The sequence below is a fragment of the Panthera uncia genome (genome assembly GCF_023721935.1).
Source record: "Panthera uncia isolate 11264 chromosome A1 unlocalized genomic scaffold, Puncia_PCG_1.0 HiC_scaffold_16, whole genome shotgun sequence".
Taxonomy (NCBI): domain Eukaryota; kingdom Metazoa; phylum Chordata; class Mammalia; order Carnivora; family Felidae; genus Panthera; species Panthera uncia.
Genome location: NW_026057576.1, coordinates 408,762 through 432,610, shown reverse-complemented (window position 1 = coordinate 432,610; position 23,849 = coordinate 408,762). Strand labels below are relative to the sequence as shown.

The 23,849-nt window shown below is 36.6% G+C and overlaps 1 protein-coding gene across 2 annotated transcripts in view; it reads right to left on the bottom strand.

Moving 5' to 3' along the window:
• Positions 1-23,849, bottom strand: part of RNF17 (ring finger protein 17) — a 113,560-nt gene that overhangs the window by 15,093 nt on the left and 74,618 nt on the right. For both annotated transcript variants that reach the window (XM_049646682.1, XM_049646683.1), the window contains 5 exons: positions 22,385-22,548; positions 7,251-7,370; positions 6,008-6,088; positions 3,679-3,804; positions 2,142-2,198 (listed from right to left, as the gene is read on the bottom strand). In XM_049646682.1, coding sequence (XP_049502639.1) covers positions 2,142-2,198; positions 3,679-3,804; positions 6,008-6,088; positions 7,251-7,370; positions 22,385-22,548 — 548 coding nt within the window. The remainder of the gene's footprint in view (positions 1-2,141; positions 2,199-3,678; positions 3,805-6,007; positions 6,089-7,250; positions 7,371-22,384; positions 22,549-23,849) is intronic.

Here is a 23,849-nt window from a genome sequence, read left to right as displayed (position 1 = left end):
ATTTTTTTCTGGATTTATTGAAATATAATTGACATATAACATTGTATTAGTGCAAGGTATACAACGTAATTATTTAATACATGTATATACTTTGAAATGACTACCACAAAAGGTTCACACCAATAACCTCATAATATTTACAAATTTTTTTTTTCTGATAAAAACATTTACTATCAACTCTCTTAGCAACTTTCAAGTATACAATACAGTGTTGTTAACTATAATCACCATGTTGTACATTACATCCCCAGGACTTACATCTGGAAGTTTGTATCTTTTGATGCCTTCATGCATTTCCCCCTCTCCTCATCCCTTACCCATGGCAACCACCAATCTGTTGTATCTGAGTTCAGTTTTTTTTTTTTTTAGATTCCACGTATTAGATCATACCGTATTTTTGACTTATTTCACTTAACATAATGCCTTCAAGATCCATCTATGTTGTCAAAAATGGCAGGAGCTCCTTTTTATGGCCAAATAGAATACTATTCCAGTGTGTACAAACATACAGCCTCACACCACACACCCCACATCTTTATCCACTCATCCGCTGATGGCCACTTAGGCTGTTTCCAGGTTGTGGCTATTGTAAATAATTCTGCAATGGGCATGGGGTACAGCACACAGTTCTTCAAGACAGTGCTTTTGTTTCCTCTGAATACATGCCTAGAAGTGAAATTGAGAATGACAGTTCTATTTTTATTTTTTGAGGAACCTTCATACTATTTTCCATAGTGGTTGTACCAATGTACATACCCACTATGGTGCACAAGGGTTTCCTTTTCTCTACATCCTCACCAGCATTTCTTTTTGTCTTTTTGATGATGGCCATTCTAACATGTGTGAGGTGACACCTCATTGTGGTTTTGATTTGCATTTCCCTGATGATTAGTGATGTTGAGCACCTTTTCATGTGTCTGTTGGTTATTTGTACATCTTCTTTGAAAAAATGTCTGTTTAGTTCCTGTGTCTACTTTTTAATCAGATTGTTTATTATTTACTATTGATTTGTGTGAGTTTTTATATATTTTGGATATTATGACTTATCAGATATTTGATTTTCGAACACTTCTTCCCATTCTGTAGGCTGCCTTTTTATTTTGTTGATGGCTTCTTTTGCTGTGCCGAGCTTCTTGGTTTGATATAGTCCCACTTGTTTAATTTTGTGTTTGTTGGCTTTGCTTTTGGTTTCAAATCCTGGGAAGAGTATTTGAACAGAAATTTCTTCAAAGAAAATACACAAATGGCCAAAAAAAGAGCATATGAAAAGATGCTCACCATCATCAGTCACCAGAGAAAAGCAAATCAAAACTACAATGAAATACCACTTCACACCTATCCTAGGATGGCGGGGGGGGGGGGGGGGGGGGGGGGGGGAGGTGGTGGGAATCAGATAGCAAGTGTTGATAAGGGTATGGAAAAAAAAATGGAACCTTGGAGACTCCTAGTATAAGAGTAAAATGGTGCATCCCCTTTGGAAAACAGTCTCAAAGTTCCTTAAAATGGTAAAAAGTCACTATATGACTCAGCAATTCCACTGGTAGGAATCAGGTCCATATCCAAGAGAAGTGAAAACAGATGCCCACATAAAAACTTGTATGCAAATGTTCACAGCTTTATTCACAATTGCAAAAAGGTGGAAACCCAACTGTCCATCAACCGATGAATGGATAAACAAAATGTAGTATATCCATGCAATGGAAAGTTATTCATCAATAATAAGGATACATACTGCCACGTGAATGAAGCTTAAAAATGTTTTTCTAGTAAAAGAAACTGTGTTATAAAGGGCTACATATTATGTGATTCTCTTTATATAAAATGTCCAAAATAGGAAAATCCAGAGAGACAGATTACTGGTCTCCAGGAAACTGGGAAAGGAAAGTGACTCCTGTTGGTATGGGGTTTCTTTCTGGAATGATGAAATGTTGTGGAATTAAGTAGTTGTGATGATTGCACAACTCTGAATATACTGAACACCCACTGCATTGTACATTTTAAGATGGTGAATTTTATAGTACGTAAATTATATCTCAATAAAGCTGTTATAAAAGAAAATGCTTATTACTTCCTGATCTTATATTAGATCCCCTGTATTGATGAAGTATCCAAGTTTCCAAAATGTTTGGATTGTAACTTACCTCAAATCTTATTTCCCATCTTTCATCCTCATACTTTTTATCATAATCTGTTAGTTTCTGAAATAATAAAGTATTGTTAACTAATAAACCAAATTCAACTATATAATATTTTTAAGGCACTTTCATATTTTGTCCCCACAAAAACTGGGTGCATGTCCTTGTTGGCATTCATGCAGTTATTTTGGGTTAACTATACAAAAATCTAATGTTCTGAGTAATCTTCATAGTGCAACAAGAAGAATCTTCAAAATCATGTTAAACACACGTCAATGGTAATTATAGCTACCCTTGAACAACATTAGGGTTAGGGGCATCGACCCCCCACCACACACAGTGGAAAATCCACATATAACTTTTTGCTCCCTAAAAACGTAACTGTTGACCAGAAGGCTTACCAATAAAAAAAAAAAAAAAAAACAGTTGATTAACACATATTTTGTATGTTATATGTATTATATATTATATTCTTATTATAAAGTAAGCTAGAGAAAATGTTAAGAAAGTCGTAAGGAAGAGAAAATACATTTACAGTACTGTAAAAAAGTCCACACATAAGTGGACCCACTCAGTTCAAACCTGTGTTGTTCAAGGGCCAACTGCAAAGAGTAGGAGTTCTTACCTCTTCTTTTAAATGTTCACACTGAAGAGTACAACGGGAGGGGAAGGACTTAGTAATCTTTATAAAACCAGTTTAACAGATGGAACACCTTTTATACAAACACATGAGTACAAATACACATGAGCACACATACACACACCACACACACCCCTCTGCTCAAAAGAAAAAGCTGGCAGTGAGAATTACATGTACAAAGTAATATCACATTTCTAAGTGTGAGAAATAGTTTTCTATATTGAACTGAACATTCAATATTTGGTTGTGTCCTCTCATGAAAATGAGTATTTAAAAATGTAACAAGTGAACTGTAAGTCTAGAAATAAAAAATATCTTGCTATATAAAATGTTAATGTTATTATTTATGATGGATTCCCTATTGCTACTAAGTATTTATGGCATCTTGCAATGTGAAAACATATCTATGACAGGCTAATTATGTTTTTTAAAAAATAAAAAACAGAAACACTGGAAAACTGAAAGGAGCTATTTCTTGAAGCTAAGCTTAAAATCCAGAAGCAAAATGGGGAAAATGTTAAAATGTCAAATAAAAGGAAAAAAAAATTTATCTGGGGAGAGAATCCTTTTCTGGCAGCGAATTCTATTAAGATTTGTATGTATATGTTCAAACAGCATATATATAAAACAACATTAGATAATGGATGGTCTTTTCACTAGGTTTGAAGATACAGAAACATTAAATGAATCTTAATGCAATTAAAGTCTTTTTTAGGACATTTAGGACATAAAGCATGACGTAGTGTATTGTTTCCTCAACAGATAATTTAAAAATTCTCTATATTCTCTTAACATATCAAACACAACCATACTGAAGACTTAAAGTGTAAGGCAAAATATGACATTTTATCCAGAATCAGTTTTTCAATAATTTAGGTTCTTATAGAAAAACAGCTCACTTACTTCTTTCAATATCTCTTCAGAATGCTCAAAAGTACAGTATTTATGGTATGCCATAAAATAAGAAAGTGACATTCCATCAAAATAGAGATGAATCGATAATTTCCCCCATGGGTTTTCAGGTAATTCCTGTTTAATTTCAATAAAGATTATTATTATAAAATAAAGTCTGTTTGAAGATTCAAATTTTATAGCAGGCAAATATGATATTAGAGTTCTGACAATCACAGTTTTACCAGTTTGACTAGTGGCTCATTTCATAAAATTTTCTTCCTGGTCTTTTGGCAGGTTATATAAAACAGTAATTCTATTATAGTTTCTGTAAAATATATTTACATGTAAGATAGTTTGCTAGTTATTTACTAGAAAATTACATCATCTTTAAATAATACTAATAATTTACACTAAGTAGAAGGAGAAAGAAAAGGTATGTTCAGAGGTAAAGAAATGAAGTTTTGTTAAAAATCCAAAAATGACAGAATCAGAAGACATCAATGACTGTCTAGAAGGAGGAGTTAGGATAATGGCTTTAAACTCTTAAGTCCACTTAGCATTATTAGGTACTGAACATGTACGTAGCTGATAGGCTGATCATTTTTCATTTATACTTGGTACCACCTTAGTCCAAACTCCTGTCTCTACTGAGTTTCTATAATTGCTTTTCAGCAGACCTCCCTGCTTCTATCTTCTCTACTCTCTAGCTTTTCTCAGTGCAGCAGAGTGAAAATACTAGAACGTTAAAGGTAGATCATGTCACTCCTTTGCCCAAGCCCTTGAGTGGCTGCCTTTGTCAGCTTGACAGCTGAAGCTTTCACAAACCTCTCCCCCACCCCCAATTCTTTTCTATCGTGCTCCTTCTGCTCCAGCCCCAGTGGCTTCTCTGCCAGTCCTTGAACACCCCAGGCATGCTCCAGCCTTGGAGCTCTCTGCACTGTTCTCCAGACATCTCATGGTTGGTCCTCTCACCATTTTAGAATCTTTACTCCTATCTCATTTTTTGCAGGGTGGCCTCCCTTGACCACTGTGTTTAAAATGTTAACTTCTCCCCTGCCCCACTTTCCCCATCAGCCCTTCCTGCTTTGTTTTCTTCCTAGCACTTACCACAACCTAATACACCTTGTATTTTATGTTTTTTATTTTGTTTCCCACTGCTGAAATGGAAACTCCATGAAGGCAGACATCTGACTATTCAGTCCATTGCTGTACCTCCAGGCTGAGACTAGAGTCAGTCAGTATTTCTTAGTATATAAAGTCACAGGAGCAAGTCTGGGTAAGGTCTGTTATGGCAGTAAGGGCTGTAGGGCATGCACATTCATGGTTTCTGGCAATTTAAGCAGCCTTGGGTATACTATGAATTATTCTCCTGTGTTAAGCTAAACGGCAAAGAATTTTGATCTCTATCTTACTGCCATGATTTTCCACAAGGGCTATGAATAACCAGAGAGGGGCTCTTGGTACTAACATCAGCAACATTAAAGCTTCTGTACTGTTTATATAAGTAGGTCTGTGGCTCTTGTTAAGTCTTTATCATCCTGTAGTCAGTCACCTTTCATACAGAGATACTTTCCTTACAGTGTTTGTATCCTTCTAGTGGAATCCTCAAACATAGCTGCCGATCAATCTCATTACCTCACTGCTCAGAAACCTCCAATGGGCTCCACTTATTCACCTCTACCTGTCTTAAACCCTATTCACCACCACTTCCCTCACAAAACCTCTTTTATTCTAGCCAAATAGTTATGCTATTTCCTAATTGTACCGTGCCCGGTTCTGTTTCTTTATGCTTACTTACGAATTCTATTCCCCTGGTCAGGAGAACTTTCCCAACTTTTAAGGGCTACCTCACTTACCATCTCTAAGTTCCTATTACACTTACTCTTTTTACCAGTCACTTGGCTCTTGGCATGTCACTTTGTAGTGTGAAGTTTTTAGGTTTATATCTTACATCTAGTTGTTTCACTAACTACATAAGGTCTTTGAGCACAGGGGCTCACCTGCACCTCCCACAGTGCTACGTACATGGTCACATCCTGAGAACTACTATGCATATTTATAAACATCTCCAATTCTTTGATACTGCTCCTTATTAGGTTGTTAATAAAGAATCTTTCGGATTACTGACTTTAGTGCTTATGAAAGTTCTCAGGAACTTGCTCAAAATTAGATTTAAAACAAGCCTAGAAACCAAAGTGGTAACTTTTCTATGTTACTGAATAAGTTATATTCAAATAGGAACATTTTTCATCATTAAAATATCCCTCAAATTATGTTACCTACACCACTTTATGGCCAATAACTTAAATCAACAATATATGCCTTGAATATAAATTACCATAATGTGAATTTCCACCTCTCTCTTCGAAAGCAGTTCCTGAAGGAGTTCTATTGCATCTGGTTGCCAGACATTCCCAACCTATTTGGGATTAATAAACTCAGATTCTTTCACACTTTCACAAAATATGACAGAGCAGAAAGCAAATGAAGTTATATAAAAGTAGCCATAAACAGGTAACAGGAGACAGTAGTATAAACTATACGAGCAGTTTTAAGAGAATATGGCCATATGAAACTAATAATTTGTCTGAGCTTCCTTCCCTCACTACAGTTCTCTCTTAAAGCATTTTAGGTTTTAAAAATATAAACCTACATTAAAAACAAAGCATCACAAAATTTTTTTTTAAAACACCAATATACCAATGTGGTGCTTGGATAATGCCTAAAATAGGTATTATTAAGGAGCAGTGATTGTTGTGTTTTTAATGTTAAGACATTCATGTGGCGAAGAATTGGGGCCTCCTGCCAAAAGCCACTGAGGAGCCTCAACTTTCCACCAATGCCACGTGAAAGCGATTTGGAGGCAGATCCTCTACCGCAGTGAACCCTTCAGATGACTGTACATATTCATGCAGTTTTACTAGGGACTCTGAGCCAAAACCACTCAGCTAAGCTGCTCCTAATCCCTGAACCACAGAAACTATATGAAAGAAAAAAAAGTTTGTTGATTTAGACTACTAAGTTTTAGCTTAATTTGTCACGCAGCAAGAGATAATTAATACACCACTTCTTTATCTGATTTCCAGCTTCAAATCTGTTGTGATTTTATTTGATGAAGAAATAACTAAATTTTAACAGTCTTACACTTACCCATCTATGAAGATATTAGGTCTCTTTACTTATTCAGATTTTTTTAAATGTTTATTTTTGAGAGAGACAGAGAGACAGAGACAGAGCATGTGTGGGGGAGGGGCAGAGAGAGAGGGAGACACAGAATCCCAAGCAGGCTCCAGGCTTTGAGCTATCAGCACAGAGGCCAATGTGGGGTTACAACTTGTGAACTGCACAATCATGACCTGAGCTGAAGTCAGATGATTAACTGACTGAGCCACCCAGGCGCCTCTCAGATTTTTTTTTTTTTATCCTTCAGTTTGATTTTGTAGTTTTCTTCATAAAGGCCCTTTAGCTGTCTTAAGAAACTTATTTCTAAGTATTTTATTATTTTTGCTACAACTGAAAGGGATTGTTAATAAAAAGACAATATTTAAAATTAATCATCCTACAAATTACAATTTACTCACAGATTTGGTATTATAGAGCTGGCAAGGAATACAAAACTGGGGTGTATCAGGATATAGTAAAATAGGGTAAAGGTGACATTGTGGAATCTTCTCGGTGAATCCATGATCTAAATATTGTACCTGAAACAGAACAAATAAAATTTATAATTTAAATTTACTATTAAAAACTAGGGGCCAGTAGGGACTCTTAGGTATTTAAAAAAACAGACATCCTAGAAAGAGATCTAAATGGATTTGAAAATTTTCCAGAAAAAAAGAAACATTGTATTCCTTCATTCCATAGTGTATTAAATTTCATTGTCAAAAGTTTTTTTTTTACACATAAACCAGCTTTTTTTTTTAACAGAGTCTTCTGAGATTTACAAATTCCTTTAGAATTTCTTTTGAAGATAATTTAATTGTTTTGTTTTTCCTAAGTATTTTAGAAGTGGTTTACTAAATACTAAGTATTTAGAAATGGTTTACATTTAATAAAGAAGTATACTGGTTTGTTTTCTTGTTGAATTTTAAGAGTTCTTCACACATTTTGGATAATAGTCCTTCATAAGATGTGTCTTTGGCAAATATTTTCTCCCAGTGTGTGGCTTGTGTTCTCATTCTTTTGACATTGGCTTTCACAGGGGAAGTTTTTCATTTAAATAAAGTCCAGTTTATCCCTTATTTTATGGGTCTTCTGTGCGATATCTAAAAAGTCATTACCATCCCCAAGGTCATTGAAGTTTTCTCTGCTATCTTCTAGGAGTTTTATAGTTTGTGTTTTACATTTAGGTCTATGATCCATTTTGAGTTAATTTTTTTGAAGAGTGTAAAAGTCTGGGTCCAGGTCCATTTTTGTGTGTGTGGATGATCACTTGTTTCTGCAGCATTTACTGAAAAGACCATCTTTGCTTAGTTGTTTTGCCTTTGCTCCTTTGTCAAAGATTAGTTGACTATATTTTTGTGGGTCTATTTCTAGGCTCTCTATTTTGTTCCATTTGTTTATTTTTATTTTTCTGCTAATACCACAATATCTCAATTACTGTGACCTTATAGTTAAATTTTGAAGTAAGGTAGCATCAGTTCTCTGATTTTGTTCTTCTCCTTTGTGTTGGCTATTCTGGGTCTTTTGCCTCTCCCTATAAACTTTAAAATAAATTTGTTGATATCCACAAAACAACCTGCTGGGATTCTGATTGGCATTGCATTGCATCTATAGATAAATCTGGGAAGAACTGACATTTTGACAATATTGAGTCTTCCTATTCATGAACTAGAATATCCCTCCAGTCATTTTGTTCTTTGATTTTGTTCATCAGAGTTTTGTAGTTTTCCTTGTATAGACAGATCTTGTACATATTCAGTTAGAGTTATACCTAAGTATTTTGTTTTTTTGGGTGCTAATGTAAATGGTATTGTATTCTCAGTTTCAAATTCCACTTGTTCATTGCTGGTCTATAGGAAAGTGACTGACTTTTGTATATTAACCTTGTATCCCGCAACCTTGCTATAATTGCTTAGAGTTCTAGGAATTTTCTTGTTCATTCTTTTGCATGTCATCTGTAAGCAAAGTTCTTCCTTTCTAATTTATCTTTTATTTCCTTTTATCTGATTGCATTAGCTAGTACTTCTATTATGATGTTGAAAAGGAATGGTAAGAGGGAATATCTTTGCCTTGCTCCTGCTCTTAGTGAGAAAGTCATGAGGTTTTCACCATTAAGTATGATGTTAGCTGTAAGTTTTTTGTAGTTTTTTTTTTTTAATCAGGGTAGGAAGTTCCTCTCTATACCTATTACAGACTTTTTAGTATGAATGGGTATTAGATCCTCTCAAAAGCTTTCTCTGCATCTACTGATATGATCATGTGATTTTTCTTTTTCATCCTGTTGATGTGATAGATTACATTAGCCAATTTTCAAATGTTGAATCAGCCTTGAACACCTGGGATAACCATTTGGTCATGATGTATATAATTACTTTTATACATTGTGGATTTGATTTTCTACTATTTGGTTGAGGATTTTTGTATCTATATTCCTGATACTGGTCTGTAGCTTTATTTTCTTGTAATGTTGTTGTCTATTTTTGGTATTACAGTAATGTCGGCCTCATAGAATGAGTTAGGAAGTATTTCCTTTGCTTCTATCTTCTGAAAGAGATCTTAGTAAAATATCTTCCTTAAATATTTGGTAGAATTTACCAATGAAACCATCTGGGCCAGGTGCTTTTTGTTTTGGAAGGTTATGAATTACTAATTCAATTTCTTTATTAGATATAGGACTATTCAGATTTTCTATTTCTCTGTGTGGGTTTTGACAAATTGTGTCATTTTAAGGAATTTGTTCATCTAGGCTGTCAAATTTGTGAGTATATATCTACTCATAATATTCCTTTATTATCTTTTCATGTGCCCTCTTTCATTTCTGATATTAGTAATTTGTGTCCTCTTTTTCTTGATTAGCCTGGTTGCAAGCTTAATGATTTTACTCATCTTTTCAATGAAACAACTTTTAATCTCATAGATTTTCTTTCTTGATTTTCTGTTTTCAATTTCATTAATTTCAGCTCAAATTCTTATTTTTTTCAGCTTAACTTTGGATTTAATTTTTTCTTTTTGTAGTTTCCTCAGGTGGAAACTTAGAAAATTGATTTTAAATCTTTGTTCTTTTCTAATATATGCATTTAATGCTGTGAATTTCCTCTAAGCAATGCTTTCATTGCATCTTATAAGTTTTGACAAGTGTTTTCATTTTCATTTAGCTCAAAATATTTTTAAATTTCTCTTGAGATTTCTTCCTTGACCCATGTGTTTTTTAGAAGTTTGTTGTTAAACCTCTATGTATTTTGGGATTATCGTTCTGTTACTGGTTTCTAGTTTAATTCCATTCTGGTCTGAGAGCCGACATTGATTTCTACCCCTTTAAACTTAAAGTGTGTCTTATGGCTCAGAATGTGGTATATCTTGATAAATATTCCATGTGAGCTTGAGAAGAATGTATTATTGTTCAATGAATTAGTCCAGAGATGCCAATTATATCCAGTTGATTGATGGTATTTTTGAGTTCAACTATGTCCTTACTGATTCTCTGCTTGCTAGACCTGTCATTTCTGATAGAGTGTTGAAGTCCACAACTATGTTAGTGGGTATTTCTCTTTGCAATTTTATTAGTTTTTGCCTCATGCAGATTTACTCTTTTGTTGTTATACACATACATATTAGGAACTGTAATGTCTTCTTAGAGAATTGACTCCTCTGTCATTATGTAATGCCCTTCTTTATCCCTGATAACTTTCCTGCTTTGAAGTCTACTCTGAAATTATAGATATCCCTGCCTTCTTCTAATGAGTGTTGGCACAGAATATTTTTCTCTATCCACTCATTTTTTTTCCACTCATTTTAAATCTATATGTGTCTTATACTCAAAGTGGGTTTCTTGTAGACAACATACAGTTAATTGGTACATTTATTTGTTACTATTTTCCATTTACTGCTTTTGTTCTTTGTTCTTGTTTTCCACTATTTTTCTGCCTCATGGTTTTAAATGAGCATTTTATATAATTGCATTTTCTTTTTCTTAGCATATCAATTATACTTTTTAAAAAGCAATTTTTAGGGGCAACTGGGTGGCTCAGTCAGTTAAGCATCTGACTATTCATCTCAGCTCAGGTCTTGATCTCTTTGTTGTGAGTTCAAGCCCCACGTTGGGCTCCACACTGGGCATGAAGCCTACTTAAAAAAAAAAAGCAATTTTTAGTGGTTTCCATTTAGTTTACTATAATACTGAATTATTATCATTATTAAACATTTACACTGAATCCAAGTCTATTTTCAAAAAACATTTACCACTTTGCAGGTATCATGAATACCTTATAACAAAACAATCCTAATTCCTTTCTTCCATTCCTTGTACTATGGTTATCTATTTCACTTATATTTAAGCAAGCATACATATGCATTTGGTATATTTGTATATACATACATAAGCATATATACTAACCACATTGTTGCTATTATTACTTTGAACTATTATGCTACATCAATTAAGAATAAGAAAACTCCCAAGTTTTATCTTATCTCCACTTATTCCTTCTTCAGTTCTCTTTACTTAGATCTGAGTTTCTGACCTTTATTATGTTCCTTCTCTTTAAAGAATTTTTTGTACTATTTCTTGCAAGGCAGGTCTACTAGCAACAAGTTCAATTTTTGTTTCTCTATGAAAGTCTTTATCACTCAGTTTTGAAGGTTAATTTCACAGTTTGGTGGGGTGTTTTTCTTAAGATTTTAAACATTTAAACCCACCTTCTTCTTGTTTGTATGGCTTCTGAGGAGAAATTGGATGTAATTCTTAATTATTTTTAAAGTTTAGTTATTTTGAGAGAGAGCGAGAATGCGCATGTGAGCAGGGAAGGGGCAGAGAAAGAGGGAAAGAGAATCCCCAACAGGCTCACAACGTGAGCACAGAGCCCAATGTGGGGCTAAATCCCATGAACCATGAAATCATGACCTGAACTGAAATCAAGAGTTGGACGCTTAACCAGCTGAGCCACCCAGCTGCCCCTGGATCTAATTCTTTGTCTCTCTATAGGTGAGGTCCATTTTTCCTCTGGCTTTTTTCAGGATTTTTTCTTTAATTTTCTGTAATTCCAAATGATATGCCCAGGTGTAGTTTAAAAAATTTTTGTTTTTGCATTTATCCTGGTTAGTGTTCTCTTAGCTCCTGGAACTGTGGTTGAGTGTCTGACATTAATTTGGGGAAAATTCTCAGTTGTAATTATTTCAAATACTTTTTCAATCCTTTCTTTTACTGGTATTCACATTATCCATATGTTATACCTTTTGTAGTTGTCCTTGGGTATTCGAATTTTTTTTTTCAGTCTTTGTTCTCTTTTCAGGTTGGGAGGTCTCAAGATGTGTGGTGTGTGTGTGTGCGTGTGTGTGTGTGTGTATACACACACACACACACACGCACACACACACACAATCTGTGTCCAGTCTACTAATAAGTCCATCAAATGCATTCATTTTTGTTTATGTATTTATCTCTACTTTGTCTTTTCTTAGTATTTTTCTCTCTCTGCTTACACTGTCCATGTGTTCTTGCACAGTCTACTTTATCCACAAGAACCCTTTTCATATTAATCATAGTTGTTTTAAATTCTCAGGTAATTCCAACATCTCTGTCATGTCTTGTTCTAATGTGTCTCTGTCTCTTCCAGTTGTGTTTTTTGTTTTAATATGCATTCCAATTTTTTTCTTTTTAAAAGTTAAAATTTATTTTAAAAAATTTTTAATGTTTATTTATTTTTGAGACAGAGAGAGACAGAGTGAAAGTAGGGGAGGGGCAGAGAGAGAGGGAGAAACAGAATCTGAAACAGGCTCCAGGCTCTGAGCTGTCAGCACAGAGACCGATACGGGGCTCAAACCCATGAACCGTGAGATCATGACCTGAGCTGAAGTCAGACGCTTAACCGACTGAGCCACCCTGGCGCCCCTTAAAATTTTTTTTAATGTTTACTTTTTAGAGAAAGAGAGAGAGCACGAGTGGGCAGAGGGCAGAGAGAGAGAGAGGGAGACACACAATTCGAAGCAGGCTCCAGGCTCTGAGCTGTCAAAACAGAGCCTGGCATGGGGTTCGAGCCCACAAACCATGAGATCATGACCCGAGCCGAAGTGAGATGCCCAACCGACAAGTCACCCAGGCGCCCTGTTAAAATTTATTTTAATTGACATGTAACATTAGTTTCAGGTATACAAATAATGACTTGATATTTTTATATAATGTGAAATGATTGCCACAATAAATCTACTTAACATCCATCGCCATAATTTTTTTTGTGTGAGAGGAAAACTTTAAGATTTACTCTTAGCAATGTTCAAATATACAATATAGTATTATTAACTATAGTCACCATGCTGTACATCCCCATGATTTATTTTATAGCTGGATGTTTGTATTTGTTGATCCTTCACCCACTTTGTACACCCCCACCCCTTCATCTCTTGGAACCACCAATCTGTTCTCTGTATCCATGAGCTTAGTATTTTTTGATACTGATGGTGTTTTATTTTTTATATTCCACAAATAAGTGAGGTCATGTGGTATTTGTCCTTCTCTAACTTTATTTCACTTAGCAGAATGCCCTCAAGATCCATTCGTATTGTTGCAAATGGCAAGTTTTCCTTCTTTTTTTGTGACTGAATATTCCATTGCATGCATGTGTGTGCGTGTATGTGTGTGTGTATATATACACACACACACATATATTCTTTATCCATGCATCAATAGACACTTAGGTTGCTTCCATATCTTGGCTATTGTAAATAATGCTTCAATGAACATGGGGGTGCATATACATACATATATATATGTGTGTGTGTGTGTATATATTTTTTTGCATACAGCTTTTTGAGTGTTTTCATTTCCTTCAGATAAATACCCAGAAATGGACTTTCTGGATATGATAGTTCTATTTTAATTTTTTGAGGAACCTCCATACTGTTTTCTGTAATGGTTGTACCAATTTACATTCCCAGTGCACAAGGGTTCTCTTTTGTCCACATTCTCACCAACACTTGTTATTTCTTGACTTTTTAATAACAGTCCTTCTAACAAGTATGAAGTGATATTGTAGCTTTGAGGTGCATTTCCCTAAAGATTAGTGATTTTGAGCACATTTTCATGTACATGCTGGTCATCTGTATGTCTTCTTTGGAAACATGTCTATTCAGATCCTCTACCAAATTTTCCAATCAGATTGTTTTTTGCTATTGAGTTATATGGGTTCTTTATACATCTTGAATATTAGCATCTTATGGGATACATGATGTGCAAATATTTTCTCCCATTTGACAAGTTGCCTATTCATTTTATTGATGGTTTCCTTTGCTGTGGGAAATTTTTTAGTTTGATGTAGTCCTAGGTGTTTATTTTTGCTTTGGTGGCCTTTGATGGGTCACCAAGACCCATCATCAAGGAGTTATTGCCTGTGTTTTCTTCTAGGAGTTTTAAGGTTTCAGGTCCTTATTTCAAATATTTGATCCATTTTGAGTTAATTTTTGTGTATAGTATATGATATAATCCAGTTTCATTCTTTTGCATGTTGCCGTCCAGTTTTCCCAACACCTTTGTTGAAGAGAAGGTCTTTTCCCCATTGTATATTCTTGGTTCCTTTGTCATAAATTAATTGACTACATAAGCATTCATTTATTTCTGGGCTTTCTATTCTCTTCCACTGTGTCTGTTTTTATGCCAGTGCCGTAGTGTTTTGATGTACTTTTTAAAGTTAATAAGGAATGTCAATAAGTGATTTATTTTGCCCAAATGTAATGAAATTAACATATTACTATTTAATTGGGTTGGTTCAGCAATCAGCATTTAAAAAAATGAAATAGAACTGAATAAAAGGTATCTGAGTACATTACAGGTAGTTAGGGTGAGTACAGTTTAATGTAATATATTTTTTTAAGATTTTATTTTTAAGTAATCTCTACACCCAATGTGGGGCTCAAACTCACAACCCCAACATCCAGAGTCACATGCTTCACCAACTGAGCCACCCACGCACCCCTAATGTAATTTTTTTTCCAATATATGAAATTTATTGTCAAACTGGTTTCCATACAACACCCAGTGCTCATCCCAAAAGGTGCCCTCCCTCAATACCCATCACCCACCTTCCCCACCATCCCCCCCCCCCCTTCAACCCTCAGTTTGTTCTCAGTTTTTAAGAGTCTTTTATGCTTTGGCTCTCTCCCACTCTAACCTCTTTTTTTTTTTTTGTTTTTTCTTCCCCTCCCCCATGGGTTTCTGTTAAGTTTCTCAGGATCCACATAAGAGTGAAAACATATGGTATCTGTCTTTCTCAGATATGGCTTATCTCACTTAGCATAACATTCTCCAGTTCCATCCAGGTTGCTACAAAGGGCCATATTTCATTCTTTCTCATTGCCAGTAGTATTCCTTTGTATATACAAACCACAATTTCTTTATCCATTCATCAGTTAATGGACATTTAGGCTCCTTCCATAATTTGGCTATTGTTGAAAGTGCTGCTATAAACATTGGGGAACAAGTGCCCCTATGCGTCAGCACTCCTGTATCCATTGGGTAAATTCCTAGCAGTGCTATTGCTGGGTCATAGGGTTGATCTATTTTTAATTTTTTGAGGAACCTCCACACTGTTTTCCAGAGCGGCTGCACCAGTTTGCATTCCCACCAACAGTGCAAGAGGGTTCCCATTTCTCCACATCCTCGCCAGCATCTATAGACTCCTGATTTGTTCATTTTAGCCACTCTGACTGGCGTGAGGTGGTATTGCTTTGTATTTCCCTGATGAGGAGGGACGTTGAGCATCTTTTCATGTGCCTGTCGGCCATCCGGATGTCTTCTTTAGAGAAGTGTCTATTTATGTTTTCTGCCCAATTCTTCACTGGGTTATTTGTTTTTTGGGTGTGGAGTTTGGTGAGCCCTTCATAGATTTTGGATACTAGCCCTTTGTCCGATATGTCATTTGCAAATATCTTTTCCCATTCCATTGGTTGCCTTTTAGTTTTGTTGGTTGTTTCCTTTGCTGTGCAGAAGCTTTTTATCTTCATGAGGTCGCAGTTCATTTTTGCTTTTAATTCCCTTGCCTTTGGGGATGTGTCAAGTAAGAAATTTCTATGACTGAGGTCAGAGAGGTCTTCTCCTGCTTTCTCCTCTAAGGTTTTGATGGTTTCCTGTCTCACATCCAGGTCCTTTATCCATTTTGAGTTTATTTTTGTGAATGGTGTGAGAAAGTGGTCTAGTTTCATTCTTCTGCATGTTGCTGTCCAGTTCTCCCAGCACCATTTGTTAAACAGACTGTCTTTTTTTCCATTGGCTGTTCTTTCCTGCTTTGTCAAAGATTAGTTGGCCATACGTTTGTGGGTCTATTTCTGGGGTTTCTATTCTATTCCATTGGTCTATGTGTCTGTTTTTGTGCCAATACCATGCTGTCTTGATGATGACAGCTTTGTAGTCGAGGCTAAAGTCTGGGATTGTGATGCCTCCTGCTTTGGTCTTCTTCAAAATTACTTTGGCTATTCTGGGCCTTTTGTGGTTCCATATGAATTTTAGGATTGCTTGTTCTAGTTTCGAGAAGAATGCTGGTGCAATTTTGATTGGGATTGCATTGAATGTGTAGATAGCTTTGGGTAGTATTGACATTTTGACAATATTTATTCTTCCAATCCATGAGCACGGAATGTTTTTCCATTGCTTTATATCTTCTTCAATTTCCTTCATAAGCTTTCTATAGTTTTCAGCATACAGATCTTTTACATCTTTGGTTAGATTTATCCCTAGGTATTTTATGCTTCTTGCTGCAATTGTGAATGGGATCAGTTTCTTTATTTGTCTTTCTGTTGCTTCATTATTAGTGTATGAGAATGCAACTGATTTCTGTACATTGATTTTGTATCCTGCAACTTTGCTAAATTCATGTATCAGTTCTAGCAGACTTTTGGTGGAGTCTATCGGATTTTCCATGTATAATATCATGTCATCTGCAAAAAGTGAAAGCTTAACTTTATCTTTGCCAATTTTGATGCCTTTGATTTCCTTTTGTTGTCTGATTGCTGATGCTAGCACTTCCAACACTATGTTAAACAACAGCGGTGAGAGTGGACATCCCAGTCGTGTTCCTGATCTCAGGGAAAAAGCTCTCAGTTTTTCCCCATTGAGGATGATGTTAGCTGTGGGCTTTTCATAAATGGCTTTTATGATCTTTAAGTATGTTCCTTCTATCCCGACTTTCTCGAGGGTTTTTATTAAGAAAGGTGCTGAATTTTGTCAAAGGCCTTTTCTGCATTAACAGGATCATATGGTTCTTATCTTTTCTTTTATTAATGTGATGTATCACGTTGATAGATTTGTGAATGTTGAACCAGCCCTGCATCCCAGGAATGAATCCCACTTGATCATGGTGAATAATTCTTTTTATATGCTGTTGAATTCGATTTGCTAGTATCTTATTGAGAATTTTTGCATCCATATTCACCAGGGATTTGGCCTGTAGTTCTCTTTTTTTACTGGGTCTCTGTCTGGTTTAGGAATCAAAGTAATACTGGCTTCATAGAATGAGTCTGGAAGTTTTCCCTCCCTTTCTATTTTTTGGAATAGCTTGAGAAGGATAGGTATTATCTCTGCTTTAAACTTCTGGTAGAACTCCCCTGGGAAGCCATCTGGTTCTGGACTCATATTTGTTGGAAGATTTTTGATAACTGATTCAATTTCTTCGCTGGTTATGGGTCTGTTCAAGCTTTCTATTTCCTCCTGAGTTTTGGAAGTGTGTGGGTGTTTAGGAATTTGTCCATTTCTTCTAGGTTGTCAAATTTGTTGGCATATGATTTTTCATAGTATTCCCCGATAGTTGCTTGTATCTCTGAGGGATTGGTTGTAATAATTCCCTTTTCATTCATGATTTTATCTGTTTGGGTCATCTCCCTTTTCTTTTTGAGAAGCCTGGCTAGAGGTCTATCAATTTTGTTTATTGTTTCAAAAAACCAACTCTTGGTTTCATTGATCTGCTCTATAGTTTTGTTTATTTCTGCTCTGATCTTTATTATTGCTCTTATTCTGCTGGATTTGGGGTGTCTTTGCTGTTCTGCTTCTAGTTCCTTTAGGTGTGCTGTTAGATTTTGTACTTGGGATTTTGCTTGTGTCTTGAGATAGGCCTGGATTGCAATGTATTTTCCTCTCAGGACTGCCTTTGCTGCATCCCAAAGCGTATGGATTGTTGTATTTTCATTTTCATTTGTTTCCATATATTTTTAAATTTCTTCTCTGATTGCCTGGTTGACCCATTCATTCTTTAGTAGGGTGTTCTTTAACCTCCATGCTTTTGGAGGTTTTCCAGACTTTTTCCTGTAACTGATTTCAAGTTTCACAGCATTGTGGTCTGAAAGTGTTCCTGGTGTGATCTCAATTCTTTTATACTTATGAAGGGCTGTTTTGTGACCCAGTATGTGATCTATCTTGGAGAATGTTCCATGTGCACTCAAGAAGAAAGTATATTCTGTTGCTTTGGGATGCAGAGTTCTAAATATATCTGTCAAGTCCATCTGATCCAATGTATCATTCAGGGCCCTTGTTTCTTTATTGATCTGTGTCTAGATGATCTATCCGTTGTTGTAAGTGGGATGTTAAAGTCCCCTGCAATTACCACATTCTTATCAATAAGGTTGCTTATGTTTGTGAGTTGTTTTATATATTTGGGGGCTTCCGTATTCGCCACATAGACATTTATAATTGTTAGCTCTTCCTGATGGATACTCCCTGTAATTATTTTATAGTGCCCTTCTTCATCTCTTGTTACAGCCTGTAATTTAAAGTCTAGTTTGTCTGATACAAGTATGGCTACTCCAGCTTTCTTTTGACTTCCAGTGGCATGATAAATAGTTCTCCATCCCCTCTCTTTCAATCTGAAGGTGTCCTCAGGTCTAAAATGAGTCTCTTGTAAACAGAAAATAGACGGGTCTTGTTTTTTTATCCATTCTGATACTCTATGTCTTTTGGTTGGCACATTTAGTCCATTTATGTTCAATGTTATTATAGAAAGATATGGGTTTAGAGTTGTTGTGGTGTCTGTAGGTTTCATGCTTGTAGTGATGTCTCCAGTACTTTGTCTCACAGGATCCCCCTTAGGATCTCTTGTAGGGCTGGTTTAGTGGTGAAGAATTCCTTCAGTTTTCGTCTGTTTGGGAAGACCTTTATCTCTCCTTCTATTCTAAATGACAGACTTGCTGGATAAAGGATTCTCGGTTGCATATTTTTTCTGTTCATCACATTGAAGATTTCCTGCCATTCCTTTCTGGCCTGCCAGGTTTCAGTAGAGAGATCCGTCACGAGTCTTATCGGTCTCCCTTTATATATTACAGCACGTTTATCCCTAGCTGCTTTCAGAATTTTCTCTTTATCCTTGTATTTTGCCTGTATGACTATGATATGTCATGCAGAAGATTGATTCAAGTTATGTCTGAAGGGAGTTCTCTGTGCCTCTTGGATTTCAATGCCTTTTTCCTTCCCCAGATGCGGGAAGTTCTCAGCTATTATTTCTTCAAGTACACCTTCAGCACCTTTCCCTCTCTCTTCCTCCTCTGGAAGACCAATTATGTGTAGATTATTTCTCTTTAGTGCATCACTTAGTTCTCTAATTTTCCCCTCATACTCCTGAATTTTTTTATCTTTTTCTCAGCTTCCTCTTTTTCCATAATTTTATCTTCTAGTTCACCTATTCTCTCCTCTGCCTCTTCAATCTGAGCCATGGTTGTCTCCATTTTATTTTGCAGTTCATATATAGCATTTTTTAGCTCCTCCTGACTGTTCCTTAGTCTCTTGATCTCTGTAGTAATAGATTCTCTGCTATCCTCTATACTGTTTTCAAGCCCAGTGATTAATTTTATGACTATTATTCTAAATTCACTTTGTTATATTGTTTAAATCCATTTTGATCAGTTCATTAGCTGTTACTTCCTGGAGATTCTTTTGGGGGGAATTCTTCCGTTTTGTCATTTTGTATAGTCCTTGCAGTGGTGCGGAACTGCAGGGCACTTCCCCTGTGCTGTCTTGAATAATTTGTGTTGGTGGGCGGGGCCACAGTCAGACCTGATGTCTGCCCCCAGCCCACCGCTGGGGCCACAGTCAGACTGGTGTGTGCCTTCTCTTCCCCTCTCCTAGGGGCGGGATTCACTGTGGGGTGGCGTGGCCCATGTGGGCTACTTGCACACTGCCAGGCTTCTGGTGCTGGGGATCTGGTGTATTAGCTGGGGTGGACCGGCAAGGTACACAGGGGCGGGAGGGGCAGGCTTAGCTCGCTTATCCTTCGGAGATCCGCTTCGGGAGGGGCCCTGCGGCACCGGGAAGGAGTCAGGCCCACTGCCAGAGGGATGGATCCGCAGGAAGCATAGTGTTGGGTGTTTGCATGGTGCAAGCAAGTTCCCTGGCAGGAACTGGTTCCCTTTGGGATTTTGGCTGGGGGATGGGCGAGGGAGATGGCTCTGGCGAATGCCTTTGTTCCCCACCAAGCTGAGCTCTGTCGTCCAGGGCTCAACAACTCTCTCTCCCATTGTCCTCCAGCCTTCCTGCTCTCCAAGCAGAGCTGCTAACTTATAACCTTCCAGATGTTAAGCCCCGCTTGCTGTCGGAACACACTCCGTCTGGCCCCTCCCCTTTTGCAAGCCAGACTCGGGGCCTCTGCTTGGCTGGCAGGCCGCCTCTCCGCCCCGGCTCCCTCCCGCCAGTCTGTGTAGCGCGCACCACCTCTCCGCCCTTCCTACCCTCTTCCGTGGGCCTCTTGTCTGTGCTTGGCTCCAGAGAATCTGTTCTGCTAGTCTTCTGGCAGTTTTCTGGGTTATTTAGGCAGGTGTAGGGGTAATCTGAGTGATCAGCAGGACGCGGTGAGCCTAGCGTCCTCCTATGCCGCCATCTTCCCCTAACCCCCTGTAATTATTTCTTAAAGCAGACCACAGGATAAACTTTAAAGATATCAGGTTAAGGAATGAAAAATTTATTGTGTATACTTGAAATGTAAAATGACCTTAAGAAAAAATAAAAAGTAATTATTAAAATACCAAAGTATAATAAAAATTTAAAACAGAGATCTTAGTGTGAGAAAAATCAATGTTCACCACCATCCTATTTATTTATATTCCATACACGTAAAGTTCATGTGTCATGACAACAATGCAAGTTTATTTGTTTATTTATTTATTTCTGTGGGAGAGAGAGACGGAGACAGAGCATGAGAGGCAGAGAGGCTGACACAGAATCGAAGCAGGCTCCAGGCTCTGAGCTGTCAGCACAGTGCCTGACGTGTGGCTCAAAATCACAAACCGTGAGATCATGGCGTGGGCTGAAGTTGGACGCTTAACCAAATGAACCACCCAGGTGCCCTGATTTTTAGTTTACTTTTACATTAAAAAAGAAAAAGGGTTACCTAAACAATTCAAATGTATGTGAAAGTGGACCCATTTGCATTTAAACACATGAATCTTTAAGTATCCATATGCTCAAATACTGAAAATTTGAAACCATTTCACTTTTATTAAAACGATTAAAGCTTATAGTCCAGCAGAAAAAGCACACGACTCAGATTGGAAATTTAGCAATCAGATGCGTAGGTATGAATGCCAGCATCACTACTCACTGATATGGTGACCTTGGGCATGTCACTGGATCTAAATATCAATTTACTTATTAGTAAAATGTGAATAACCTATTCGATAGTTGGAAATGAATTATAAAATATGAATGCACACATGTGAAAGAAGCTTAAAAACCTGAAGTGCTATGTAATTGTTAGGTATCATCATCAAATACGTAACAAAAGTCTTGTGCAAGTAGAAACAAAAGACTTTTCTCTTTAATTTTTCCTCCCCCCCCCCAAGAATGCAGTTTTTCAAAATACGCAGCTCTCTCTGAAGATTTTGCATGAAACTCAAGTACTACCTCAGTATTCTGGAAAGATAAACTGTTACTGTGAAAGGGTAAATTAGCTGGGCTGTAAACAAATTTGCTAAGGAAATATCTAACATATTGGAAAACAAGCTGCCTTACTTGTTTGTGTACGAACAGGGCTGCCAATTACAAGTAAGTGGTACCATTAAGGCACCAAAAGCCAAATCTCTACCTGGAAATATTTTTTGATTATTCAAGTTAATAAATATACTTTAAAGTAAAAATTCTTATTCATTCATTCATTCATTCATTTTTGAGAAAGCACACACATGTGTGCATGTGCAAGTCGGGGAAAGGCAAAGAGAGAATCCCAAGCAGGCTCCATGCTGTCAGCACAGAGCCTGATGTGGGGCTGGATCTCACAAAATCATGACCCAAGCTGAAATCAAGAGTCGATGCTTAACCAGCTGAGCCACCCAGGCCCCTATTTAAGTTCTCTCTACACCCAACATGGGGCTCAAACTTATCACCCCAAGATTAAGAGTCACACACTCTGACTCAGCCAGGTGCCCTGGAAATAAAAATTCTTATTATGAATGAATGTATAATGTATCTGGTCTTCCTACAAGACTGAACTCATTAATACATTTTTAATCAAACTTTCATGTATTTATACTCTAAAGATCACTTAACATTATAACATTTAGCCTTAAAGTAGTCACAAAAGTATACCAGACTCACCTTAATACTGCCGCCAACAACTTCCATTACCTTGCCTCGATACCACATAGTATCTGATCCTCTTACTGCACAGGCTTCTCCCTTTTTCCAGAAATAAGGCTCCAAAAGACCAAGGCATTTTAAATTACTTTGAATTTCATTCATCATTTTTGTTAGCTCAAATTCTGAAGAAATTATTAAAAATAGAAAGCATTTAGGAAGAATTTCCTCCCATTTTCAATATGAAATCATCAATAACCTTTAATAATCTCATCACCGGGATAATAGTATAAGGAACTACTAGAGCTTTAATAAAAATATAACTCCTTCAGTAGCTTCCATACGTTTCAAAACATGGAACTAACAGCATGTAAATAATTATTCTGATCTCTGGTTATAAATGTAAGCATTATTTTGGGAATAAAGCATGGTTAAAAGCTCTAAACACATTAACAGATAGCCTAATATAAAAGAACTACCATGTTAAGATAATGTCATTTTACCAGCATACTTAAGTAAAGTAGAACACAAGTCAGGTGTTACTTGATGCTTAGATAGACACAACATAATTCTGGGATATAAAATTAAAATTCTAATGTTGCTATTTGCTGCTAATTGGCTCATCATTTCCACAGTAAATACATATCCCCATAACTGATACCACTGAAGGCAAAGTATGGGGGCAACTGCCACATCAGTTCTACCACTTTAGTTGTGTGATCTTGTTTCTTTACCTCCATGAGCCTCAGTTTAATCTGTAAACCTGGTATGACAGAACCTGTCTCCATTATCAGTATTGCGGGGGATTAAATGTAAAACATCTAGCACATTGCCTGACAACGTAACAGTCAACCAGCTTTAGCTATGACTATTCACTTCTAGAATAGCAAATTGCACAGATTTGTTTTGTGTTTGAACCAGAAAAACAGGGTTTAGGAGGTCAACAAATGAGACAAAAATTTCAACAAATGCATAGCCATCATACCCCTATCCATAGCTGGAATACTTATTATGGAGCTAATGGACTTAAATACCCATGAGTGCTAGAGCTGCTGTCAGTTACAAAGTATGCTGGATGCACCCAGGTTGTAGTAAGGAGACATTTGTACATAAGCTTAAAGAGATAGCAGGAAGGAGATGAATATTCTCAAAGGGCTCCCAATCTCCAGTCATTCGTTGTGGTTTCTTTCCTCATTCTACAGAATATGAACTTTTGTATTCTTTTCTCTTGGAGAGCTCCCAAACTTGCATAAGTGCCAGGTCTTACAAACCTGGAACCAGCTCCATGTTTTTCTTACGCCCAGTGTCTATCCCTGATGTCTCAACAAATGATTTTCATGTGAAAAGCACTCTGCATGAGTTATTTTCACAAAAAACCTGTGAAAATGAGGTTAAATCTTGCCCAAGGTATTTCAATCTATGTATACTTCATAGAGAACTGGGCTGCTAGCTACTACTTTTAGTGATTAATCAATCCCACATAACA